Below are 24,789 nucleotides of genomic sequence, written 5' to 3'. Positions count from 1 at the left end.
GACACTGATGTCAAACTTAAAGGCTGACATGTCACATGTCACATGCCCTCGTGGTTCCCAACCTGAACGGTCAATAACCCTCCTGGTGGCCAAGATGAGGAAAGACACAGGAGGAATTTACACCAAAAAAAAGAAAAAAAAAAGTTAGTAGTTAGTTAGTCGTGATGTAACGTTAGAGGATTTGTAATTAATCAAGTTAAGTTCATTAGTGTTAAGGACATTTCATCAATAGAAGAGTCGAACCATATATTTTCAAGTAAAGGAGCACTAACTTATTTAAAGTCTGTTTGTCAGTTTATACAGAAATTTAAAATAAATGATGGCGTGCCATTTTATTTTATTTTTACTTTTTATTTTCATTCATCATTATTATATTGACTTATTTATTGCGGCTTAAATGACGCAGTTTAAATTAGCGTTAGCCTGTGTCTCAGCCTCAGCTCCATTAAATACTGAGAACTTTCCAACTGTTAGACTAACTTTTTTTTTTTTTTTTTTCTCTCCTCTATTTGACGCCAACACAGCAGCTGCATCAAGCAGTGAATATTAAGCAGTGAAATGGGGAAGAGCGAGCGTTGAACCCTGTGAAAAATGAGCCGATGTAAATTACAGGCCATTACGGTCGGGAACCACAGAGTCGGAGGGTGAAGAGAGCACTGTCTTAGCAAAACATAATCCTAATGGGATACATTAACACTAATGTGTCCTCCATATGTGATCTGAACAACACATTACGTTGTGATATGTGTGTGTTAGTGTGTGTGTGTTGGTGTGTGTGTGTGTGCTTCATGTCACTCAGACACATTTGTACAGACCTGCGTCTCTACAGGCGTCCGATGGCTTTGTGTGTTAGAGCGCGTCTCGGTGGTGACACTGTGACATTACGTGCCCAGGGACACACACATATACACACTCACACACACACACACACGTCTGTGTACAATTTCATTTTTCATGTGGACTGTAAAGCACCAGAGGGAAATGTTTTTTATCGTGGGTGACATTTGGGAGTGATGTGGTGTCGTGGCTCCGTTTCTGTTTCTGTCCACGGACGTCCAGCCCACTCCTGTGCTGGTTGGTTTGTTTTGTTTTGTTTTTTGTTTTGTTTTTTTCAGTGTGGAAATATCCGTCCTCTCCATGTTCTCCATGTTGCTCCCCAGAGTGCATCATCCTCAGCAGTGTCACGTTGGAAACACAACAACGTGTGGCGTATTTAACGCTCTGTCGCAGCTCAACACTGTCGCTGTTCCTCCCTCACACCTGCATGCGTTTCCATCCATCCGTCCGTCCGTCCATCTGCACGTGTGAAGCGTTTCTCAGTGTTGCACAGGCTCTACTGACTCTCTCCTCTTTTACTCATTTATTTCAACCCTTTTGATCTCCTCCTTTTTCTGAGTAACACTCCTGCCTCCCCTCTCTGACAAAAAAAAAAAGAAGAAAAAAAAAGTGGCACTTATCTCCAGTGTTGTGTTGCGTTGTTTTATCACATTATGTTGGTTGGCATGATTTTAGAGTCAAATAATCTTCCTGTGTACATCTTCTAGCATGACCCTCCTCCTCTTCCTCCTCCTCTTCCTCCTCCTCTTCCTCCTCTGAGCTCTGCCTCATTCCCACATAGAGCAATCTTCCTTAGCACGCACTCTGCCTTCCACCCACTTGCGAGGTCTGCATGCACTGCACGCTCAACTCCAATGTGAAGTGGACAGGCATCTGCATATCCAGGCCTTGAATCCAGGCCTTGAATCCAGACCTTTGACCCAGAACTAGAACGATCCAAAGAAAAAAAAAAAGAAAAAAACAAACCCATGAAAATCACAAAACAAAGCTGTCTCTGTGTTAACGTAGGCCTCGTTAACCTCCCGTCGCTCCGGCCTACTCACGGGATTGAAGTTGAAGTATGTTTGTTATTGGAGTTCTGGAAACGCCTCCCGTCAGGACTCGGGTTTTCTTCTCTTGTAACTGTGAACTGAGGAAGTCTGGGAGACGAAAGTCGACGCAGAGAGAAGTTACAGGAGAAAAAAACTATTCATCCTCAATTGATTATTAACCCTTAATTAATCTGTGTAGGAATGATTTAAACAAATCCGACATAAAAGTAAAATCAAATCTTCATTTTTAAATTTTTTATAAAACCTTCTTTTCAACAAACAGAAATCAAACAGAGATCAGACTGAACTTCATCATCTTAACACACTAACTTAGTCCCCCTTAAAGTCATGGTTCTTAACCTCTGCATCCACTAGTGGGCAGTGTTGAGTTCAGCATTCATTTTGGGGACGATGTCTGCTCCTTGTGGACAGTTTTGATTTTACTTCCTGGTTCCAACATTTGTGTTGTTCTTCTGTAGTTCTCTCTCTTTTTTTACTGCGCAAGACTGCCCCCACACATTTTACATGGTACTGCTACTTCTAATGCGTTGCAGCAGCCAGACACAAATTCTTTCATGCGAAATTTGACGCATAAGTTCACAGGACGGACGAACGTCTCTGTGTGCGTACTTAGCGATTAGCTTAAACTAGGTACTAACCTTAGCTACGAATAATGATCTAGCTCAGAGTTTCCCAACCTTTTCTGAGCCACGGCACATTTATATCATCAGGACAAAAAACCCCGGAACACATCTCAAAAACAATCTCACAAAAAGTATATTTAACAAAATATAATAATAAAATATTTTAGTTCAAATTTACTAAAATGTAATCCAGTTTAGTTGAAAACAACACTGATAGGAATTGAAGAAAGACAGAAAGATCTTTATCAGCTCTGATTATCTTTTTTTAACCATTTGCTGCCACCTAGTGGAAGAGGATTTAATTGCTTTGCCTGTCCCACATTGATGAACAAAGAAAAAATATTTGCAATAAATAAACAGTTTTGGAACCAATTAAGTGACCCCTAATGACCCCTCACGGTACACTAGTGGGCCACGGCACAGAGGTTGGGACTCACTGGTCCAGCTAACTATAGAAATGTTAATAGTCTGTTTACAAAGTCTAAACAGACGCAGGTGAATGTAGCACAAGTACAACAGTGTGTGTGTTTTAGCTAAATAACCCAGATGGCGCCATCTAATGGACAGTTAACTTCTTAGTGGCCCAGGCTTCAGTTAGCTGAATTTTCCAAGCTCCAGGTTTTTAAACCTGAAAACAAGAACAAAAAACAAACAAAAAAAACAAACCTCCACTTGCCTTTGGTTGGAGCTCCACTCTTCATCTTCAGTGCTTTAGCGCCACCTGTTGGTTGAAGCCTCAGCTTCGCTGCTCAGTTCATGCATGCAGACGAACGTGGTCATTTTGGGTGCAGCAGTGCAGCTTCTTCCCATGTCCTCTAGTCTGCGCTGTCTTCACGTACGACATCCACTGACAAGCCTGAATTAAAAAAAAAAAATACAACAAAGTAAATGTTGACGTTAAAATCCACCACAGACGGACAGTCCGTTTTTTTACTAACTAAATTCAGAGCATGTTTAACATCATCAATATTTAAACTCCATGTTGGAGGTCGGTGACGTTGGCCTTCGTTAGGTCTGAAAAATCAGGTTATTGAGACACTGAGCCAAAACAGGAAGTAGCTGCTCTGTTGCTACGGTAACCAGGAATCAATTTTTTTTTAAATGGTGGACCAAAGTGAAAATTAAATTAAATCAGAGGAGGAGGCAAATCATTTTTAACACCGACCACAGACAACCACGGTACGATTCCTCAGCACAGACTTCATCACAGATCGTCTTTGTACCGACTTTGAAAATTTGGAGGGGAAAAAAAAAATCGGAATTTGCAGAGCCACCAAAATAAATTCTCTAAATTCTTCTGCACCGTCCTACCGGGACACCTGCTCCCCCTATCTGTCAAAGCAGGTTACTGTCAGGTTGAAATACCTTCCCTCAGGTGAGTATCGTAGACATGACGTAAATCTACTACAGTCTGGTCAGAGTGGAACTTTGGAAATGTCACGATGTGAAAGTCTTGGGGCGGGGGGCGGAGGGGGTCATATATGTCACATATATATATTTATATTTTGTAGCCCGACATCTTGAGGATGTGTGTGAGTGTGTGTTTTGCTGGAGAGTGTTGTGTTTATGTGTTTCAGCAATGGTACACTGCCACCATGAACCTGCTGGGGACCTGGCTCACCGAACGGACGGAACAGCAGCTCCACGTCTACCAGCTCAAGATCCTCATCAGGATCACAAAGGTAGACGCCCTGCCCCCGCCGCCTGCCTCCCCCACCTCCCCCTCCCTCCCCTCTAACGCCTCTGTGTCCTCCTGCAGAAGAAGTACAGGGACTTCCGCCTGCAGGGCGTCCTGGACTCCACCCTGAACAGTAAGATGTACGACACGGTGCGCAACAGGCTGACCCTGGAGGAGGCCACGGCTTCAGTGAGGGAAGGAGGCATGCAGGGCATCTCCATGAAGGACAGCGACGAGGAGGACGAGGAGGACGACTAGACTCACACGCCGGCCCCTTGAACCTCTCTCTCTCTCTCTCTCTCTCCACCCTGAACCCCCTTTAAAACTTTTGACTTTAGCCTGGTTACCGATGCATGTACCAAACTCAGATAGCCACTCTAGGACCTCGTTGTCAGCTCGAAATGATAATGAAGGAACTATTACCTATAAAAAAAAAAATAGTACTTATACTGAGGAAAATCAAGAATAAAAATGTTTGAAAAAAAAAAAAAAGTAACCATGATCGGCAGTGTAGCTGCGTCATGATAAAGATAGCACCTATCTTTGTTCCATTCATTTCTAAGGCCCATTCCTATGTGTTACTAAGCAATATGGAGAACCATTTGTTTGAAACTGTTGAGTGAGATTATTAGGTGTGTCCCTGTCCAACGCAAACCTATATGGAGCTTCTTTGTCGTATTCTACATTCATTAATGGTACGTTGTCGTGATGAAGAATGTGTGTGTGGACCCTTTCCTTTGTCTCGTCCGTTTTTAAGTGAATGCCAACTGCTTCGAAACTGAAAATAAACCTCTGTATTTGTTTACGGCTGTTACCGGAAAAGAAGAAGAAGAAGAAAAAAAAAACAAAAAAAAAAGAAACAAACTGTCGTCTTACTCACTGTTTTCAACATCGACAGTAAGTCTAGACCTGCGTTTTTACCATGTGTCGATGCTACGTGATCTCATCTCAGTTACTTAATAGACACGGTTCCACCGGAACCCTGAACTAGAACAAGTGGGTATTCTAGAGATGCAATATTCTCACAGCTCCATTTTGATAACCTGGGAGATTCTATTTTTATTTCAACATTACAAAAAAAGCCTTGAAACTGGTTCTATTTTAATTGAGTTGCACTTTTACAGAGAAAAGAACAAAAAAAGAGTTTTTTTTTATTAAGGAAAAAAATAAAAAAAGTTGGTCTGTCTTTGTTCTGTGACTGTGTAGAATGAGGTGTCTGGCATTTGTTTGGGTGTCAATGTTGTTTTGTATATATGATATAAATATATATAAATATAAAAATGCTGTACATTGCATTCTGAGCCATCGCTGCATGCCCCCGTGGGTTCTCACCCTTCCAAAATGCTTTTTGTTTCTTGGTTTTTTTCTCTCGTGTGAATTAGCTGGTGGATTCATTCTTGCTTTTTGCCTTATGAACGCCAACAGTTGTAATATGCAAGAGCTGTGGCCTCCAAATAAAAAATACTGTACATGTGCATCCTCTGTCCTGCTTACAGCCCGCATGTTCGGTGTCGGCCAATCAGATCGTCAAATTCATTCAATTTGTTCTAACACTGGAGTCAAAGAGACAAAATGTGAAAATCGCACAAAAAAAAAAAGTATCACATTTTGAAGAATCGCTGCGTCTCTGTCAACATTTTCAAAAACACTCAGCCAACCTGAGCGACACTCGTTAAATTATTATTATCATAAACATCACCGTCAGTTCATTAGCGAGTTGTTAATTATAGTTTAATCACTTCAAGCAAGACAACAAATGACGTTTGCCCTCGTAGTAGTACTGCAGTTTTTTCACCAGATGTCCCCCCTGAGACGACTTTCACTCAAAAATGTTTTATTATGAAAAATTACCAGATTCTGTTGCTGCTGATTTAAAAACGGCTGAGTCAGAGCAAAGGGTCGACAACAGGTCAAATACGCTTCGCATAAAACTTTTTTGACACTTGTCAAACGGCTGAGTCAGAGCAAAAAGTCGACAACAGGTCAAATACGCTTCGCATCAAACGTGGCGTGCGACGTAGTGGCGAATTTTGTTGAACTTTACTTTATACGAAACCTAATCTATTATCTGACACCAAATAAAAAAAATATGGAGTGAAATTATCTCGTTTCAATTTACTCACAATTTTCTTACTTGGCCTGTTTAGTTGAACACTGCCTGCAGGAATTAAAGAAACAGACACAAAACTCTTACTTGATGTTTGTTAGTTGGGGGGGCCGGCGGGGGGGGGCTGGACCAATCCTGGCAGTCATCATCGGGCGAGGGCTGGGTGACACAGGAAACAGTTCACCTATCAAACATCCATTCACACTCACATTCACACCAGAACATGAAATCCTTGATCAGTGATTTCCAAAGTGAGGGCACAGCACCCCGTATGGGCACATGGAGGTACTGCAAGGCAAATTACCTGCAATTTCAGAGAAGTACTCGCCGTCGACGTGGAGGAGGAGGAGCTGCAGGAACAGACTGGGAACCACCGCTGTAAGGCAAAAACGTTAACCACAACCGCCACCGTGCCACCCGTGTGTGTGTGTCATGAATAAGTGATTCACCAGTGAAACATTAAAAAAAAAAAAAGCTGTGCTCCCAAACTCATACTTTATTTATTGTATAGAAACACAGTTTAACTATTAAATAACACAATGACACAATAATATGATATAACAGTATCATAGTGATATAAGGCTATAATACTGTTATATAACTGACTCCATTGAAATAATAGTTATCTTTTTTTTTTTTTTAAGTTACAAGTCAGTTTATACCACTCCCTGGACCGGGGGTGTGCAGCAAAACCAGCTCCGACACCTGACACCCAGGTGCAGTCGCAGACATTTTGGATATTTTAGTGAACATTAGAATAAAGCACAAGCTGTCACAGGGCCACTCATCAAATCCAATAATTGTATGTAAAAATACATGTTTGTCTATGGTCACAAAAGTTAGGTTAAATCAGTCATTTACTTTTTCAAAGCAACAAAGCACTTACATTTTAAATGAGCGCAGAAACATCAAACAGAGGACGCCGGCACTGACGAAAGAAAGAAAGGAAGAAAAAAATCATTAAAAAAAAATCAGTCGCTGCGAAGGAAAAACTCATCAAGCTGTGCCAAGTGGTCAGCGATCTGGACTCTTCTCCAAATGTTGGAGACTTTTCAGTGGATTTAGTAAACTCCCCTCGAACAGAGAAGTGGATGTTATCCTCAGCTAAACAACAAATGTTAAAAACACGTCGTCAGGTAATCGTCGTCAGACAAGGGATTCAGCCAAAACTAAAAAAAAAAAAAGCAAAGTTTTAAATCTAAACTTCTTTGCGTCTGCTGTGAGGAGTGAGGAGAAGCATCGTGTACTAAAGTGAGTTCCTGAGGCTTGAACAGAAACAAAAAAAAAAAAAAAAAAAAGAAGCCAAACTCTGGTTAAATTCACACATTTGACACTGGAGACCAGGAAATACAACAATTTCGATTTAAGATCCCAATAATCAGACCCAGAGTTCTGCATAAAAACCACTCACATGCCTCAATGTGGAACCACGTCTTTGGTCACAAATAAAGCAATTAAGCCACTAAAATAAAAACAACATTAGCGATAAAAAAGTAGCCCAACCACCTTAGCAGGGTTTACATTTTCTTTGAAAAGTCGTAAGTATGCAGGAATTTTCTAAACAAAAAACAAAACAAAACAAAAGAAAACTTCCTTTTAGTCATTTTTAAATTTGGCCACTAGAGGTGTAATGTGTTGGGCACATGCAACAGAATTTTCTGGGTTGTTTTTTTTTTGTTGCTACGTTTCATTTTGTTTTGGAAGCACCTAAGTGGAAATGTTTGACGAAATATCTCCACTAGGGGGCAGTAAAGCAATTTAAATAATGCAGAATTGCCCTCAGAAGCTGTGATGTTTTTGTGCTGCAGAACCTGAACTGCTGCACGAGTCCGAGGAGAGAGAGAGCAGATCTGGTCACATAGTGATTAGAGACTCCAAGGAGAGAGAGAGCAGATCTGGTCACATTTATATTTCTATGTTAAATCGTTACTTTTTCGTAAAAGTTTTTCGTCTGTCGTACAAATGAACCAGCGCCTGAAACCAGGCTGTTCATTTATAAACAACAGGAGAAAATTACTGCACACTCTACTTTAACGTCACAGAGGCGGTGACTGGGATTTGATTTTTTTTTTTCAGCACTGATTTAAAGCAAAACACAAATGATTAAATATTAAATTAAAAAGAAAAATTTTCAGGGAGAAAAAAAAAATTATTATAAAGACAAATAAATATGCGTACGAACCAATGTTACATTAAAAAAAGGGACACAATGTGCAGGTCAAAGGTCGGCCTTAACTCCTTCATTGGCAAAGGTTGACGATGAATTATTCTAAGGGGAAAAAAGTGTCTTTTTAAAACAAACATATAAATATATATATTTTTTTTATCTTTGATGTCGTTATTTTTGCAGTTAAATCAATGAGAAAATCTTCCAAATCCCAGCCACTGTGACATGATGCAGTACATTGTTTTTTTTGCAACTGTGGAAGCTTAAACTGAGTCAACAAATTGGCAAAAAAAACCAAAAAAAAACCAAAACTATATATATATAGATATATGTATATATCTATATATATAGATATATACTGTATATAAACAATATAAACAAAATAATATGACACTATTAGTCCCTCTATAGATCAGTAAATGTTCACATCACATGTGGCAACAAAGAAAAAGAGACATTAGATAAGACAGCAGTGAGACACGGGGGGACGTTTCATTAATGTCAGGCCTGTCGGGTCCGTTCACCTGGGACACAGAGCCTGGAGCAGGTGGAGTGGAGCCTCGAGCAGTGAGTCTGATCCAAGTGACAAAGTGACAATGCATTCTGGGATAAGCTGTGATACCACCATTAGTTTTTTTTTTTAGAACATTTTTGAGAAGAAGAGTCGACTGCCGTCACACGTCCTGGTCTTCAGGCTTCAGGTTTGTCCGACTGTGGTCCAAAAAGATCCCGGGTTTGTTTTGTTGTTTGTTGTTGTTGTCGTGTAGCCAGAACTGAACTCACTGGATTTAGGCAGTAACACTGATAGTATAGTGCAAACTGGAGAGAGAGCTGCTGCTTTTTTTTTTTTTCTTTTTTTCTTTCCTTTTTTCCTCACGCTAAACTTGAACAGGTGCAAACGCTCAGCAGGATAACGTTTAAGACAAGAAATAAAGGACATAAACATAAATATCAAAAAACCTTTATCAGTATAAAAAATAATAAGGTTATTCATTTAATCAATAGTCTGGCAAAAAAGGCCTCAGAAAAGTCCTCAGGGTTTGTTTGTTTGTTTGTTTTTTTTACAAATTAAGTGCCCGCGTCAAAGTGTCCTCAGACGAGCGACTCCATGCTCTCCGCAGGGTCCGACTCGTCCGCGATCACGACAGCTCCGTTAGTGTCCATGTGCATCGGGCTCAGTCCGCAGTCGCTGTTACTGACCAGGCTCAGCATGGCTTTGTAAAGGTACTGGTACTGTTCCTGCACACACACACACACACACACAGACATACACAGACAGGGACAGCGTTCATAAAGTGGAAATATAATGTTTGAAAAATAAGGTCGGACACTAGGTGGCAGTAAAGATGACGATAATGAGACATTAACGCAAAAGTCATCAAATAAAATGAGAGGAAAAAAAAAACTAAGGCAATGACCGAGTCCAATCAGTGCTGACTTCATGTGAACAGGAGGTGAGAGCCAATCAGAGCTACGTTTAACGTCGAGAAGGCGGGACATTTCAGCTGAGAGCCAATCATAGCAGCAGAGTCACTGATAAAACAAAGTCAGTACTTTTTAAAATCTGAATTTATCACACATTACTGCAAATTTGGATATTTGGTGACTATAATATATAATTTAAAGCAAAAAAAAATTGTATTGACTTAATTTGGAACAGGAGTGAGTTACACTTTAAGTCAAAAGATTAAAAATCAAAATTAGCTTAATTATCTGTCAGAGTCAACACTGGATGTCGACTCTGACAGAACAGAGAAAAAGAAAATCCTCTGGAGTCGTCTTCAGTTTTCAACAAACACAACACCTCTAAAAACAACAGGAACAAACTTTAACTGTTTAAATACAGTAATTTTCACAATCTGAAAAAAAAGAAAAGAAGCTGTGAGTTGTTATTCATTTTCTAGCAGCACAGAGCTAATAAAAACCCCGCTCACCACTAGGGGGTTGGCGGCTCCTGTATCTATTTTCAACAGTGGTGACATCATTTCTATTTCAGTGCCACGTTCTGATGTTGAAGATAAAAACCTGGACTCACTGCATCAGTGAAGACTCCCGGCCTCATCAGATTGATCATCTTGGCCACCTGGTAGATGTCCACCACGCCCTCGTTCTCCAGCTGCTGAGAGAGCGTGGTGAGGGCGCAGAACGTCCCCGCCGACACCGCTCCGTACCTGCGAGAGACCACAACCCTCATCTTTACTGTCACAGTGTCACACAGGAAATATACACGTTACTGCACCGGTACTCGGAGTTTTACTGCAGTGTTTACTGCTGTTGTGAACGCTGAAGCTAGAGGGCGCCAGAAGCAAATGATACAGAAGCTAAAGTAGCTTAAGTATCTAAATTAGGAGTACTAGTACTAAATTACGAGTACTAGTACTAGTACTAGTACCAGTACTAGTACTATGGTCATAGTAGTAGTAAACTGGAAGTGCAGCAGAAATATAGAAGCAAAAGTACCCAAAGTACCTTAGTAGGCAAAGTAGTAGTACTTGAAGTAGGAAAAGTAGCTTTAGTAAGAAAGATAGTAGTAAAAATATTCACAGTTCACAGTAAAACAAACATTTATCTTCTTGTCAGAAATGGTTAAAAAATAAATAAAATAAAAGGCGAAGAATAAAGTTAGAGGAAACCAGAGGCGGAGGACGCACGACGACGACGTTTTGACTAAGTATGAGCTCTGCACGACGACGTTTTGACTAAGTATGAGCTGTAGGACCTGCGGCCGTGTCAGTCACTCAGACTGACAGTCACTCAGACTGTCATGCTCCTGACAAACAAACACGGTGTAATTGTTTACAGCAGGAGCCGACGGACGCCAAAGAGTTGACAGATCCAGAACTGCAGTAGCAGATTTACTACGCTGGTACTTCAAGTACTGATCCAGTACATAAGTATGTGTACTAGAATATACTTCTGTCCCCGCAGATAAAAAAAAAACACAACTATCAGTCCTTGGAATATTAGAACCTTCTTTGATTCTTCAGTAAAAAAAAAGTCGCACTTTCTTCATCCTTTGTCTGGGTTTGAGACTTATATATATAAAAATATATAATTTCACGAGTGTTATTTTTACACTGACAGCCACTAGGGGGCACTGGTGTGACTCATACTCTGATGTTAAGTTGAATATTTACGTGACGGTTCAGGTTCATCAAACCAACCTGGTCAGATCAAAGTAGACTCTGAAATTGATTCAACTTTTCACTCAAAAAAAAGTTGACATTTTTATCCATTTTCTGACCTTTTCTTCCTCCAGACGTTGAACCCACGTCCTACAGTGTCGGCCAATCAAATCAACAGGAGTTCTGTGTCCACCTGACAACCAGCGTGGGTTCATTTCCCGCCTCATTCCCAGAGAACACGATCCCGTCATCAGTTTTATGGACTCTGTCCTTTTACCCCCGGGGGCAACATTAACCCATTTGTACAGGATTTTACCTCCTGAACTTGTGGCATTTACTGCGGCCCAGACGGTCTTCATCTGTGACCCACGACTGTGGCCCACACGGTCCCTGAACGGGAACCTGGGAGAGTGTGTTTTTTTTTTTTAAATCTTAAGTACACAGGGTACTAATGCATGTGTGTGTGTGTGTGTGAGAGGAGGCGTCTGAAGGACCGTGTGATTCTTGTTTGCTCAAGATAATATCCTGTTCACTCAGTATGAAGAGGATATTTTTATAAATATATTCTGGGCCACCGGGGGGCTCCATATTACCCTGTGTAAAGGTCAGACGTTATTTAAAAGACTTTCCGTTCGAATAATAATTCCTACACAGTCGTGGGTTTATAGTCTTTACCGTGGACCACGACCAGCCCCCCCGCTGACCCCCCCACCCCCAACCCTTGGGTGGATTAAGCTGAAACTGTAGGAGGAAGAGTTGACTCTCAAATATGATTAATGTCAGATAAGCCAATGGGAAATATTGTATCTTTTTTTTTTTTTTTTTTTTAAACCGATGAGCCAACTCTCACCGTCGTCCGTTTGATTTTTATCTTCATTTGAAGCCGAGTCGTTTCTACGGTTCATATTTAAATAAACTCAAACACTTCCTGCTCGGTGGCGTCTTCTTTAAAACAAACGCTCACATATTAAGATCAGACTCTTATCAGCTCGACTCGAACCCTTTAAGTCTCGGAATTTTTAAAATGTGGGATTATGTAAATCTGGAGTTAAGAACGGAGTGAGGAGCGAGGTGGAGATGAACGTACTCATCGTGGACGATGGTGGGGCCGTCTCGGGTGATGGCCTCCTCCTTGATGACGTTAATGAGCTCGAAGGTGCTGCTGAGGGGAGTGTCCGGGTTCGGCCACTTGGGGCACTGGAAATGTCTCACTTCTAAAACGTAGTCATCCTGACACACACACACACACACAAATTATGATTAAATATAATGAACAGATGACAGAGTAATGAGCGACTGTTTCCGTGGCTGCAGTTACCTGTGTGGCCTCTAGGATGAAGTCATGAATGATGATCTGCTCCTCGTTGGAGAGGCACAGTCGGTCTTTACTGATGAGGGTGACGGTGAAGGAGATGCAGTTCATGGCCTCCTCACGACTGGGCCAGTAAACAAACTCATCCTCAGCCTGGACACAGACACGACACGGCGTCAAACCCTCAACATTCACCTCTGCATTTGAAGAAAAAATATGACCCTATAACCCTAGTGGTCGGACATGGTTATTACAGGCTTTGTAGTTATAACATCAGGTGGCCATGTTTTACAAAATTAACTGTTTTGATTTAATTTAAATATTTTTTTTTCTGTGTTTTTTTATCTCCTTCATTATGAAACTTTCTTCTACATCAACATATTAGATCAAACAAACCTCATGTACATTACTGCCACCTAGAGGCCTGGAGTCTGTGTGTCAGAGTTACTGGTGTGACAGAAATAAGAATAATATTTGTTTCTTTTAAACCTTTTATTTTGTCAACTGTCAAAATAAACACAAAATCACAACACCGTCTAAAACCAATAATTTTTTTTTTTTTCACGTACCAGGCCTTGGTTGTCAGGCAGCATGACGATTATTTGAGCGTTATGGTCCCAAATCATCCTCCAGAAGTCTGTGGTGGTGTGGGGCAGGGGATGCTGGGTAATGATAAACTCATTACTCCTGTAGTAACCCTGAGGGGACAGAAGGGGGCCGTTAACCTTTCTGAAAATCTGACTCCTTCCTGTATTTATGGATGACAGCGAACGTCGACAGCTGACAGACTTTTTTTTTTTTCCACCAAATTTTTTCATAAAGAACTGTCAGAGCCGGCGGTGCGTTCCCGGTGTAAGCGCAGGATAACTAGGCCAGGCACCGTACCATTATGTAGGAGGCATTAATGTAATCTGTTCCCTTCATTCCAGGCAGAGTGGTGAGTCCGACCCTCGCTCGCTCCGCTGCAAAGGAGGAGGTAGATGGAAATACACACTTTTAATCAAAAAAAAAAAAACCCAGCTCTATATAACTGCCCTGCCTGATAACGCACACCTTCATTACCAGTCGTCCCTGTTGCTATAGCAACAACCATCCCCGTTTCCACCGTCAGGCAGTAAAAGCATGGAAAGATTAACTTATAGGATTACGGAAACGGATTCTAATTTTAGAACGAGAACTTTTGTCTTAAATAACGTACAAACCACACCTGTGTGTGTGTGTTTTCTTTAAATCCTGTTCTTGTGACTTCAGTGTCAAAAAGTGTCAGGTGTTAAATATGACCTGAAACCCACAGTGTGGTGGGAGAGAGGAGAGACTCACAGGGAACCACGGAGGAGTTGCGGTTCTTCTCCTTGTTGCAGTCTTTGTGGGCACTGAAACACTCCACGAAGCGAGCGTTGCACTGAGTCAGAAGCTGGAGAGAGAGAGAGGGAGAGAGAGAGAGAAAAGACCACAGGACGTCAGGAGAACACAATGGGAATAAAGTCCAGATGGTGGACTTGAAAATAATTGTCAAACATTCAACAAAGAGGTAGAACCGTCGTTCCCACCAGACTAGGACGGAACCTTTCATATCAGAATCAATCTGCACAGTTCTGGAGAGTCTGGCGTTCTGAGGAACAAATAATTTTTTTTCTCTCTCTCTTTGGTGGTGTTGAAACAAGCGGACGCTTCACGTGTGTCAGTTTTTGAAACGAGCGGACGCTTCACGTGTGTCAGTTTTTTAGGGTTTGGTATTTAGGAGCAGAGTCGTTGGACAGAAAGATAAAACTGATCAGAGATCAGTTGGTGTGAAGTCGACATCACGGCAGACGGTGAACATCCATCAGATCCGTGACGTCGTGGAGGTTTTTCTTACCCTGAACTGTTTCTCCAGTCTTGAGTGTCCCGTTGAGTTGTGTGTGAGGATGTTGTTGACGTAACTGTGCAGCTGAGAGCCTGGAACCTCCGTCTCTCTGCTCAGGATGGCCTCCATCAGAGCGTTGTGGATGAACACGTACTGCTCCTTCAGGGACACAGATGGAAACCAACAAACCACCAAGATTAGACTGGATTAGTCAAGAGATTGACCAGATTTTAACAGGTTGGGATTTGGTTTAAAAAAGAGTGACATCTGCAAAATCATTCATGTGAGTTTTAGAAAAAAAAACCCCGGATCAAATAAAAAGTAACATTAGTGTAAGATGTAAAGATAAAACTGTTCAAAGCGTTTGGAGACAAAGACGTGAAGCGTCTTTACACATTTTTTTTTCTCTCCTTGAGAAAAAAAAACGTAAGAGAAGTTCAAATTAGAACAGTGATTTTTCAAAGGCCTCGACGCAACAAAGCGCAGCACGAACGAGAACAGAAGTTCAGAAAAAGGTCCGTCCTCACATTCTCATAATCAACTAAGAGGAAGTGTGGCGCACGTCAAAGGGAGTCCTTACTTTTTAATTTATACGGTCTATTACCGAGACTTTTTTAGAATGACGTAGATGAATGGAATTATGGGATGGAAATATATAATATGAGGAGAATTTAATTCGGTTCGTCTCACAGTTCACGGTCACTCGTGGACATGAGAAGGAGAAAAAAAAAAAAAAGCCTTTGAGCCAATGAAGAACACACGTTTAAAACCACTGTATCAACAAAGAAATCCCATTAGTCTACAGTGTGTGTGTGTGTGTGTGTTCACCTGGTGATCACCACATTAGTATTGTTGTTGGGTAAATGTGATAAATGTGTGTAAGTTGTGACCTTTACTCAAACCAAGAGCTTTAAAGTGAACTGCCGTTTTAACCCCGCCTCCATTTTCAACCGTGACCTTTCAGCTCTTCTCTGAGTCTCAGAGCAGAGAAACTCAAAACAGCCGCTTTGAAACAAGTTTTTTTTTTAGTCACAAAAACCTTTTTGTTTATTTTTAAATGAGGTGGTTGATGAGTTGTGAGATTTTTTTTTTTTTTTACCTCAGTCTGCACCCAGTAGTTCCGTTGTGTGCGAATGTGTTTGAGAAAATCCAGGACACTGACTGTGCTTTTGTCCTTGATCTGTTGCAGCATGCTGTCAATGACAATGTATGTTCCTGTGCGCCCCACCCCTGCACTGGAAAGCAGAGAGCAAGAAAAAACACACAGCGTGAGCATAATGAAAAGGCCCATAGAGGGAGCTGTTAAGCAGGTCAGCAGTGGGAGAGTCTGACACTCTCACTAAGTCACTATCCTAATATATTTAGAAGCTGTGGGCTGTACCTGCAGTGCACCAGGACGGGGCCCATGTCTGCGGTGTGGGCCGCTGCCGACGAGCGGCCGATGAAGGTGAGCACGGGGAGGGTGTACTCTGGGACTCCCATGTCAGGCCACTGGGTGTAGTGATACTGGATGATGATCCGTTCATTCAGCTTCCCCTTCGGATTCCCCTTCTGGGTCTGAACACATGATCACAAACACACGAGAATTAATTTAACAAAATAACAAAAGTCATATTTACTGTATAGAAAAATACAATAAATAATACACCTGAGCGTTCGGTCTCTTAGGGATAAAAACACCAAAATACCAACAAAAATCCACACCAGTTATAAAACATTTAAATCTATTTGAAGGTTCTCAAACTGTGGTACACCAACCACTGGTGGTACTCGTGCTCCCTGCAGTGATTTTAACGTCTCAGTAAAACAGTGGTGGTGGATAAAAAAAGTGTGTGTTTTTGGCCAAAAATCTGTTGAATTATTGTCCAGTTATGACTGAACTGTCTTTAACAGTAATACTGTGTTGACTAGTACAGGTCAGTACTTTACTGTATGTAACAACAGTGGTACTTGGAGGCACAAATATTTTCAGAAGTAGTACACAGAGTAAAAAATGTTGAGAACCCTTGATTTCAAAGTTTTTGACCTTAAAATCGAGGGTTCATTTTAAGTAAAAAAAAAAAAATCACAAACATTTGTTTTCAGTGTTTAAACTAATATTAATCACAGTAAAGGACGTACTAAAATAGTTTGATAACGACGTGTAAATTATAATAATACAATGCGATACGATATGATACACAACCTTGAGAAAATGTCCACGATTAAAGATGTAAAAACAGGTAAATAAAAATCACCTTGTTTAATAAAATATAAGAAAGAAATCAAACATAAACAGTAAAGTGTCAGTCGCCAATAAAAACAGAACGAAACAAATGACAAACTAAGACTAAAAATATGTAAAAAAAGTTGGACTGAAAAGTAAATAACAGCAACATAAATAAAAATAAAACAATAAAAAAGCTAAAGATTTGGCAGTTTTGTTCCCAGCTCAGTGTGAGGGGGAAAAAAAGCACAGAATATAATACAGTTTATGTTGTTATTTTTTTTTGCCACATTTTGCTGACATTTCTGGTAAAAATACCAACAGTTGTAACAACAACAGTCGACTTCACTTTTTTTATTTGTGTTAAACCTGGGGCTGTTTTTCAGGCTGAGAACGACAATTAAAATCAGGAAATAAAAAGGTCTTTGAATCCAGTTACCTTTTTAACTTTAGTGTTCCTGATGTGGAAGCGCCTCACGGTGTAGCAGGCGTGCACCTCGGTGCTCTTCGGCGTCACCACCACGTTCCCGTACTGCTCGCTGTTCTCCGTCGGCCAGTACTGGTCGCACTTCCTCTGTGGAGAGAGAGAGAGAGAGAGAGAGAGAGAGAGGAACCCTAATGAGCGGGAACATCAAGAGGAACGCCGACACTTTCATGTTTAGTTGGTGGAAAATGAACCCACTCTTCCTTTCTCCACCAGGTTTGTGATCATAACAATGATTCCAGTGCTCTGCTCCCAAACCATCCTCCAGAAATCCTCAAACGTGGACTTGAGCGGACCCTGGGCGGCGATGTACGCCCTGGGACGGTTGTAGCCCTGCAGCGGGGAACACAGAGAGGAGCAAATGATATCAGATCAAGTCCCTGAACATACGGCAGAGCTCGGACCATTGGCTGAAATCTGAACTGATATTGATAATAAAAGACAGGGATTGTTTAAAAAAAAAAAAAAAACTCATTTTAAATTTGGCAAAAACAAACAGAATACAAAAAAAAATTGTTTAAAAGCTCCAAAAAATACTATTTGTTTAAGGACTAGATACAGACGGAAATTCAGCTGAAAGGAATGAATCGAATAAAGTTAAAAAAGTAATTTGATTTTCCTGAATCAAAGTTTGGTTTCATTAATTTTGTTTATGACGCCCTTGACGACAGGATCGTCACAAACGACATCAGAAGAGACGGAGACGAAAAGGAAGAATGTAGAGGAACACTATTTTGTACTTTAACCCTTGAATTTCTTACATAAATATTTATATTTAAACATAAAATAATATATTTATCAGCAGAGTCTCTGCCCACACTCACGTCCACATAGTTGGCGTTGATGTAATCTGAATGCTTGGCGTCCTTCCCTGCCAGTGCGCGTAGTTTAACCCGGCTGTGGTCATCTGGGAAAATCAGCGGCACGACAGTGAGAATGTTCAAAAGCATGAAAGTATGTCATTAAAACCTTATTGGATTGTGCAGCGGCGGGCATCGTGGCAGGCGTCGCAGTCGACTTACAGGCCACGATGTTGATGTATCTATTTTTGTGCTTGTTGTCAGGATGATTGGAATGTTCTGCCGTGATCTTCAGATCTGCAGTGCAGCGCTGAACCTCCTACAAGTCACATGAAAAATAAATGCCATTAAACAAACATAGAACATTTTGCTTTGATTGCCTTTGGCGACTGAGCCGGTGTTTACTTCACGGCCGACGCCTTCCACTGTAGTGGGTTTAAAAAAAAAAAAAGACGCACGCCGGCCTCACATCAAATGACCCCAATTACATGGAATCCTCTGAGGGGGCAGAGCTTTTGCCTCGCTCCTTAACCTGGCTGCACAGATAGTCTGTTCACATGTAGCCAACCAGCAGACAGACAGCTCTAATTACCCCCGTCTGTCCTCATTTCTCTCTCCGTCTTTCTCTCCCCATCTGTTCAAAATTAGAAACCCTGAACACGAAGGTTTGCAGAAAATAATCTCTCATTTATGCTCAGATGCAGCACTTAGACGTGAAGAGGAGGAAAGAAGAGGTGAAGAGGAGGAGAGGAGCGGGGCTCCGTACCTGGACCAGGGTCTGTATTTATTTTTGTAACCTCACTTGAAGACGACGGTCACAGTGATGACCACCACCAACAGGATGAATGGTAACCTGGTTCATTACAATGTTACCAATTCACTAATTAACCGTAACCTTAACCGTAAGCGTGTTTGGTCATAAACTGACTTTAATTTTCTCTGTTAAAGTCAGGGGATCATCACATGTTATTACAGTTTGTCCTGAGGCAGACATGAAAGTCCGTCAGCGTTTCACACCGCATTTCACGGCACTTAATTAAATACTTGCTGGTACATCTTAATAAAGCAAAAAAATAAAAAAATAAATAAAAATCTCAAACGTCAGCGTTTGCCAGGTCGACGACGACTAATGTTTCACCTCAAACTCCTCGGCAAAACCTTGCAGGTTGTTCTTGTACAGCTCCATCACGTGTTTGACAAACTGCTTCACTGGAACGGCCTCCATGTCATCTGTGGAGAAGAGTCAAAAAAAAAAAAAAAAAAATCAGGATGAGAACGAGACAAATGAGGCGTTTTTGTCTCGAAGCTGATCAGTCTTAAAAAGAGAATCGTAAAAAAAAAAAGAAGACATTTTTAGTCCATTGAATTAAAGCTAATTTTACGACATATTATAGTAACATGAACAGGATTTTGAAATGACTCGTGATCATCACAGAGAGGATGGAGGGGGGGGGGGTCTGTGGACCCAGGTGTCAGTGGTGATGGTTCTGCCCAGTACGATGACTCCGCCCCTGCACCTGGGGCTCGTCGAGCCTCCTGTTCGCCTGAGCGGTTGGAGCATAAACGTGTATCTGAGAGAGCCATCAGTCTGAGACAAACTTCTGACACAAACTAAAACTGCAGACTGAATGTTCTCACACACACAGAGAGACGAGTCTCTCACAGCACGGCAGAAAACCTCAGGGTTCCAGCATCAGGTTCACAAATATCTTTTTAAAATATGCAACACTGAGTTTGAAACCCTTTTCCTATTATTTTCATAATTTACACGTTTTAAATTAAACCAAACACGTGCAGGTCATTTAAAATGCAGTATCTGTTATACAATTAAATTATGATTAACTTCCAGGGAGGGAAGAGAAAAAAAAAACAAAACAGAGGACTAGGTGACGACAAATGTGAGAAAGAATGTTGAAAAAGTCAAACAAAAAAGGCAGAATTAATGCAGAGTAAATAGCTGTGGTATTTACCTACGGAAACACACAGTAAAATGTAAAATGTCTGAGCTGTGAGTCTGTGTGAAGAACGGACCGATAAGAGGAGACGGACTGAGCTCTGACTGAGTTCAAGACGAATGGAAATGAAGAGGAGACACAGAGAAAACTGGAGACACAGACCGTGTTTGTGGAAAATCTGACTAATTGGAAAAAATATAATTCAAAGTCTGGGCAACAACATCAGTAAAGAACAAGTTCATTTAATACTTTAACATCATCAACACGGAGCTCTGACCACCGGCCGTCGTCGGGATTCAAAACTGTGACATCATTTATTGGAACAATGTCTTAAGTTTCAATTTTTCCGACGTCTCACCTGGTATGGGGATGACTGGAATGTTCTCATTGGCCACCACCCTCGGAGAGTTACTCTCCTCCACGTAGAAGTGGGCCGTCTGGAAGAATCTCCTGGAGTGGGACAAAGGGAGGGGGGGGGGGCACAGTGGGGGTGCAGCTCAGTGAAAGCACGCAGTATCGACACAGATAATGCCAGAGTGAAGTAAAGTGCATTAGGAAGTGGTTATCTCATTGTATCTCAGATCCAGTCCGTCAGGATCCGCATCAAAATGCGAAACAGAACAGAAACAAGAAAGAAAGGAAGAAAACTGCTAATGAAATCCGCGGTGGAGCCGGGACGCGGCTCATCACGGGCGCAGGTGAAGCTTGGAACTTCTGGGGTAAGTGTGAAGTGATTTTAGCAGAAGTGCAAATAAGCTAGAGAGAAATACGGCACAAAATTAATCTGAAATGGAAAAAAAAATAAAAAAAATTTCTAATTCATTTTCTACAGATAATCTCTGCAGGCTCATACACAAGCTTTAATTACTTTCTGGAACTTTTTTTTTTTTTTTAGACGCAAACCTGAATGAAATTTTACTTTTTATACATATTTATTAACTAATTATAACAGTTACTGCTCAAAAAGTTCAAGTTCAGACACAAACTTTTTGGATTAGATAAAAGTTTTGGAGTTTACACTTCATACATTTAAAATAAATAAAGTTCGTAGCCAGGTTCATAGAACTTGTTTACATTATAAAAAAAAAAAAAATTCAAATCTCACAGTTTGATGTTGTCTGGAGCTTAAAGAGAATAAAACATTAACATATAAAGTAAACCATGATGTGGTGACAGACGATGCCTCCATGACTGGTACGGTATCTTTTTAAATAAATCACAGCTGCCACTGATGCCGTTCCACATTAATGACATTTTCTTTTTTTAAACTCCAACAGAAGAGATGCATTCACAAAAGTCCCTGAATTTTAACAAGCCCATGAAAACCACAGTTACTCTTACTTAACGCCGCCTCCTCCTCCTCCCTGTGACATTGCAAAACCCTCTCCAACCTTTACACGCCGCCGCCTCCTCCTCCTCCTCCTCCTCCTCCCTGACGCCCGTAATGTAGATTAATGAGTGCATTTCATCCAGTAGCTTTAGTCATTTTAGAAGTGAAGTCCTACCTGTGCCTGACGCAGAGGAGGGAGCATATGTTCATCATTCTTTAAGAGTTGAAACGGTAACAAACAGGAGAGACGGCTTTTGACAAACAGAGAGAGAGAGAGAGAGAATGGGAGACAGAGAGAGAGGGGGGAGGTGGACCTAACATGGGAGGAGAGTAACCCCCTGGTTTGCATCACGGACTCCCAGCCCTAATGGCTCCCAGTGGGTGCAGATGAAGTGTAGGTAACAAGCTAGCACCGTCAACGCTCCCCTGACTACGACCAGGGACTCCAAAGTGCATCTGTGATTTTTTTTTCCATACAAACACCTCGGGCCTTAGAGTCGTCCACATGTTCAGTTACTGCAGCAATTAAATCCACTGAAGACAGAGACGCAGGTTAACCACAGCGAGAAGGAGGAGAACTGAACGCTGACGTCATCTTTGGTTTGTTTTGTTTTTTTTTTTTAAATGTGGAAATGATGTTAACGCATTAACAAAGTGTTAATGTTAACCTCGAGTCACAAAAAAAAAAAAAAAAAAAAACATCTAGCAGGAAGCCTCTACAGACAATAAATACGCCTGCAACCAGCGGAGGAAATGGTCCACGGTGCTATTTGTAAATCATTAGACCACATATGTCAGCGCCTCAGCTCGTGTAATTACTGAGCCTCCAATAGCGTGGCTGGAAATTAGCCCAGAGGATAAAAACCCCAGCTGGGACCCCTGCTGGCACTGCAGCGCCCCCTGGTCCCCAGTCATTCACCAGTTTGAGTGATGGGTCTGATGTCAACGTGCGAAGAGGGAAGTGATTATGTTGGTGGATCTGAGATTGACGGAAATGAGCAAACATCCTTGAAACGGAAACAAATAAACAGCACATGTCTGCACACAGACGGAGTTCAGCCACAAAAGTGTGGGTGGAGTCAGTGCAGGTGATTGGCTGATCAAATTCACCCGTGGTATAAGAAGACCAGGGCCTTACCTCCAGTACACCATCACAATCAGCAGCAGTATGAGGCAGAGCAGGGTCAGAGCAGACACCACCACCAGGGGCACTATCCACACCATCCTGCCCACCACGGGGGGAGGGGTCCGGGTGACGTCGGACAAAGTGGTCGGGTCTGGAACGTAACGTATGCACAAATCAGAAACATAATTTTATGCAGAGTCAGGACATTTGTCAACCTCTGAGCGCATGAATAATGGATCTGCACTTGGACATTCTGTCCCGGTGTTTGGAGACGCGGTGACGTCCGTGTAGATACAGGAAGAACGAAGATATCATTCACTAACTCTGCAGTTTATACATGTTCAGCTTGGAGAAAAAATGAGTAATAATGAAGCAGTGGTTCTCAAACTATGGTATGTGGTACAACGTGGGATTTTTTTTTTGTTTAAAGTCGGTTGGCAGAAGTAGTGGAGGTACATTAAATTTGGGACTAAAACACTTTCAACGTGGGATTTTTTTTTCTTCTTTAAACTCGGTTGGCAGCAGTATTGCAGGTACATTAAATTTGGGACTAAAACACTGCAGGAGTCAGGAATCACCGCGGGAATATTAATGTAATGCAGCCATCAGACCTGCAGGGAGCAGCGTGAGCACAAGTGAAGTCGCCGAACACCAGTGTGTGGTTTTAGAATTGGATTTAAATGACACTTGTAATGACACGTTGCTTTGATGAACACTCCGTAAATGAGTACCGTAAATTATGGTGTTCCAGTCTGTCCTGGGGGGAGGGGAGGGTGCAGGGAGGGGCACGCTAAAGCTGGAAACCAATGTTTTAGTGGCGTGTTTCCCAAAAGCCTCCAAGCCAAGGTCAAAGGTCAATGTCTTCTGATTCCAACAGTCATTTATATTCCATTTTTCTTCCATATTTCATGAAGGACAGTGTTCTTTGGGTTTAATGCCTCTCCCTTCTTCTGCCAGACTTTGGTAACATGTGTCTTTTGCCTGGTTTTCATTGGTTGTTAAGGCTCAATTGATGCTCCACCAATAAAGTGTCTAACGGTGAAACATTTTGAAGAATATTTTTACCTTTTTACACAGTGAATCTCTGGGTAAGATTTGATTAGACAATTCCCAAATTCACTGTTAAATCAGCACACTTTTAGTAGCAGTAACTTGTATTATTCCACAGGGGGCAGCACATCATCGTTGAGATTACAGATGGGAAAGTTCTAGGTTTAAATGACAGATTATGGATTTTTTTTTAAAATTTGATTTATAACCGTTCAAACAACTGTTGACAATCCCTTTCTGTTAATAACAGTGTGTAGAAACAGATAATTCTGAACTGTAATTCCAACAACACACCACCAGTTGAGATTTTGTCTGTTTCGATTTGAGAAAGAACGAAAAAAATATTTCCTTTGCTTAAAAAAAAAAATACTTTTCACCAGTTTCTTGGTGAAGTTCAGGCATTTTGGTCACAGTGAAAAAAAGATGTTCCTTTGGAGAGAACCTTTTTGATAATATGCTAACAGGATCTCCTCGGGGCAGAACCCCTCAGGCCAACGCTCACTTTATGCCCCCAGGGTTCAGTGCTGACATACAGGCCTGAAGCTTTGTCTTTGACTCAGACGGTAACAGTGTTAAACGCTGCGTCAAGGCTGTGTTTGAAATGCTAAACATTCAACTGACGTCGCTGTTTATAACTTTGGGGGGAGGAGGAGGAGGAGGAGGGGGAGCGGGGGGGTAACTGGCAAAATTCTGGAAAATTGTCAAATTTAAAGAAGCAGATGTGCTCACCTGTGTGGACGGAGAACGGCCAGTCGTTCTTCCCGTCTACGCTCATTTTCGGAGGCTGCGTGGAGCTCTGAGGAATCTGCATCTCGGCGCTGTCGTTACGGGGCTCCTGGGTGGAGACCGTAGTCACTTCGGTGGCGTTGCTCTCGGCCGCGACCGAATGCTCCTCAGCAGCACTTGTAGGAGCCGCGCTGCCTTTGACCGTCGGCTTCCCTTCTCCTTTCTCCTTGGCCGTGGACGCAGGTGTGGGCGCCGAAGGCTCTGCGGCCACGGAGCTGTTGCTCCTCTGCTCCTCGTTGTCAGGCGCCGTCTTGGTCTTCTTCTTCTTCTCATCTCCGCCGTCGTCTTTTTCTCCTTCCGTCTCA

General features: G+C 41.7%; 2 protein-coding genes across 5 annotated transcripts in view; one reads left to right on the top strand and one right to left on the bottom strand.

The window, feature by feature from the left end:
• The window catches only part of cadpsb (Ca2+-dependent activator protein for secretion b), an 81,927-nt gene extending 76,881 nt beyond the window's left edge, over window positions 1-5,046 (top strand). For all 4 annotated transcript variants that reach the window (XM_008319701.2, XM_017036565.1, XM_008319700.2 and 1 more), the window contains 2 exons: window positions 4,090-4,194; window positions 4,272-5,046. In XM_008319701.2, coding sequence (XP_008317923.1) covers window positions 4,090-4,194; window positions 4,272-4,448 — 282 coding nt within the window. In that variant the 3' untranslated portion in view covers window positions 4,449-5,046. The remainder of the gene's footprint in view (window positions 1-4,089; window positions 4,195-4,271) is intronic.
• A 4,238-nt stretch (window positions 5,047-9,284) lies between these two features.
• Window positions 9,285-24,789, bottom strand: part of ca16b (carbonic anhydrase XVI b) — a 46,426-nt gene continuing 30,921 nt past the window's right edge. The window contains exons 11-28 of the mRNA XM_025059852.1: window positions 24,428-24,789; window positions 22,661-22,799; window positions 20,551-20,642; window positions 19,376-19,467; window positions 18,460-18,556; window positions 18,262-18,344; window positions 17,636-17,770; window positions 17,393-17,527; window positions 16,129-16,304; window positions 15,847-15,982; window positions 14,760-14,906; window positions 14,222-14,315; window positions 13,787-13,863; window positions 13,471-13,599; window positions 12,908-13,054; window positions 12,677-12,819; window positions 10,500-10,635; window positions 9,285-9,703 (exon numbers count right to left, since the gene is read on the bottom strand). Of these exons, the coding sequence (XP_024915620.1) occupies window positions 9,557-9,703; window positions 10,500-10,635; window positions 12,677-12,819; window positions 12,908-13,054; window positions 13,471-13,599; window positions 13,787-13,863; window positions 14,222-14,315; window positions 14,760-14,906; window positions 15,847-15,982; window positions 16,129-16,304; window positions 17,393-17,527; window positions 17,636-17,770; window positions 18,262-18,344; window positions 18,460-18,556; window positions 19,376-19,467; window positions 20,551-20,642; window positions 22,661-22,799; window positions 24,428-24,789 (2,467 nt within the window). The 3' untranslated portion in view covers window positions 9,285-9,556. The remainder of the gene's footprint in view (window positions 9,704-10,499; window positions 10,636-12,676; window positions 12,820-12,907; window positions 13,055-13,470; window positions 13,600-13,786; window positions 13,864-14,221; window positions 14,316-14,759; window positions 14,907-15,846; window positions 15,983-16,128; window positions 16,305-17,392; window positions 17,528-17,635; window positions 17,771-18,261; window positions 18,345-18,459; window positions 18,557-19,375; window positions 19,468-20,550; window positions 20,643-22,660; window positions 22,800-24,427) is intronic.

This window comes from Cynoglossus semilaevis, chromosome 11 (genome assembly GCF_000523025.1).
Source record: "Cynoglossus semilaevis isolate Cse_v1.0 chromosome 11, Cse_v1.0, whole genome shotgun sequence".
NCBI lineage: Eukaryota > Metazoa > Chordata > Actinopteri > Pleuronectiformes > Cynoglossidae > Cynoglossus > Cynoglossus semilaevis.
Note: the sequence above shows the minus strand (reverse complement) of the source record. Positions and strands in the feature narration are given on the sequence as shown.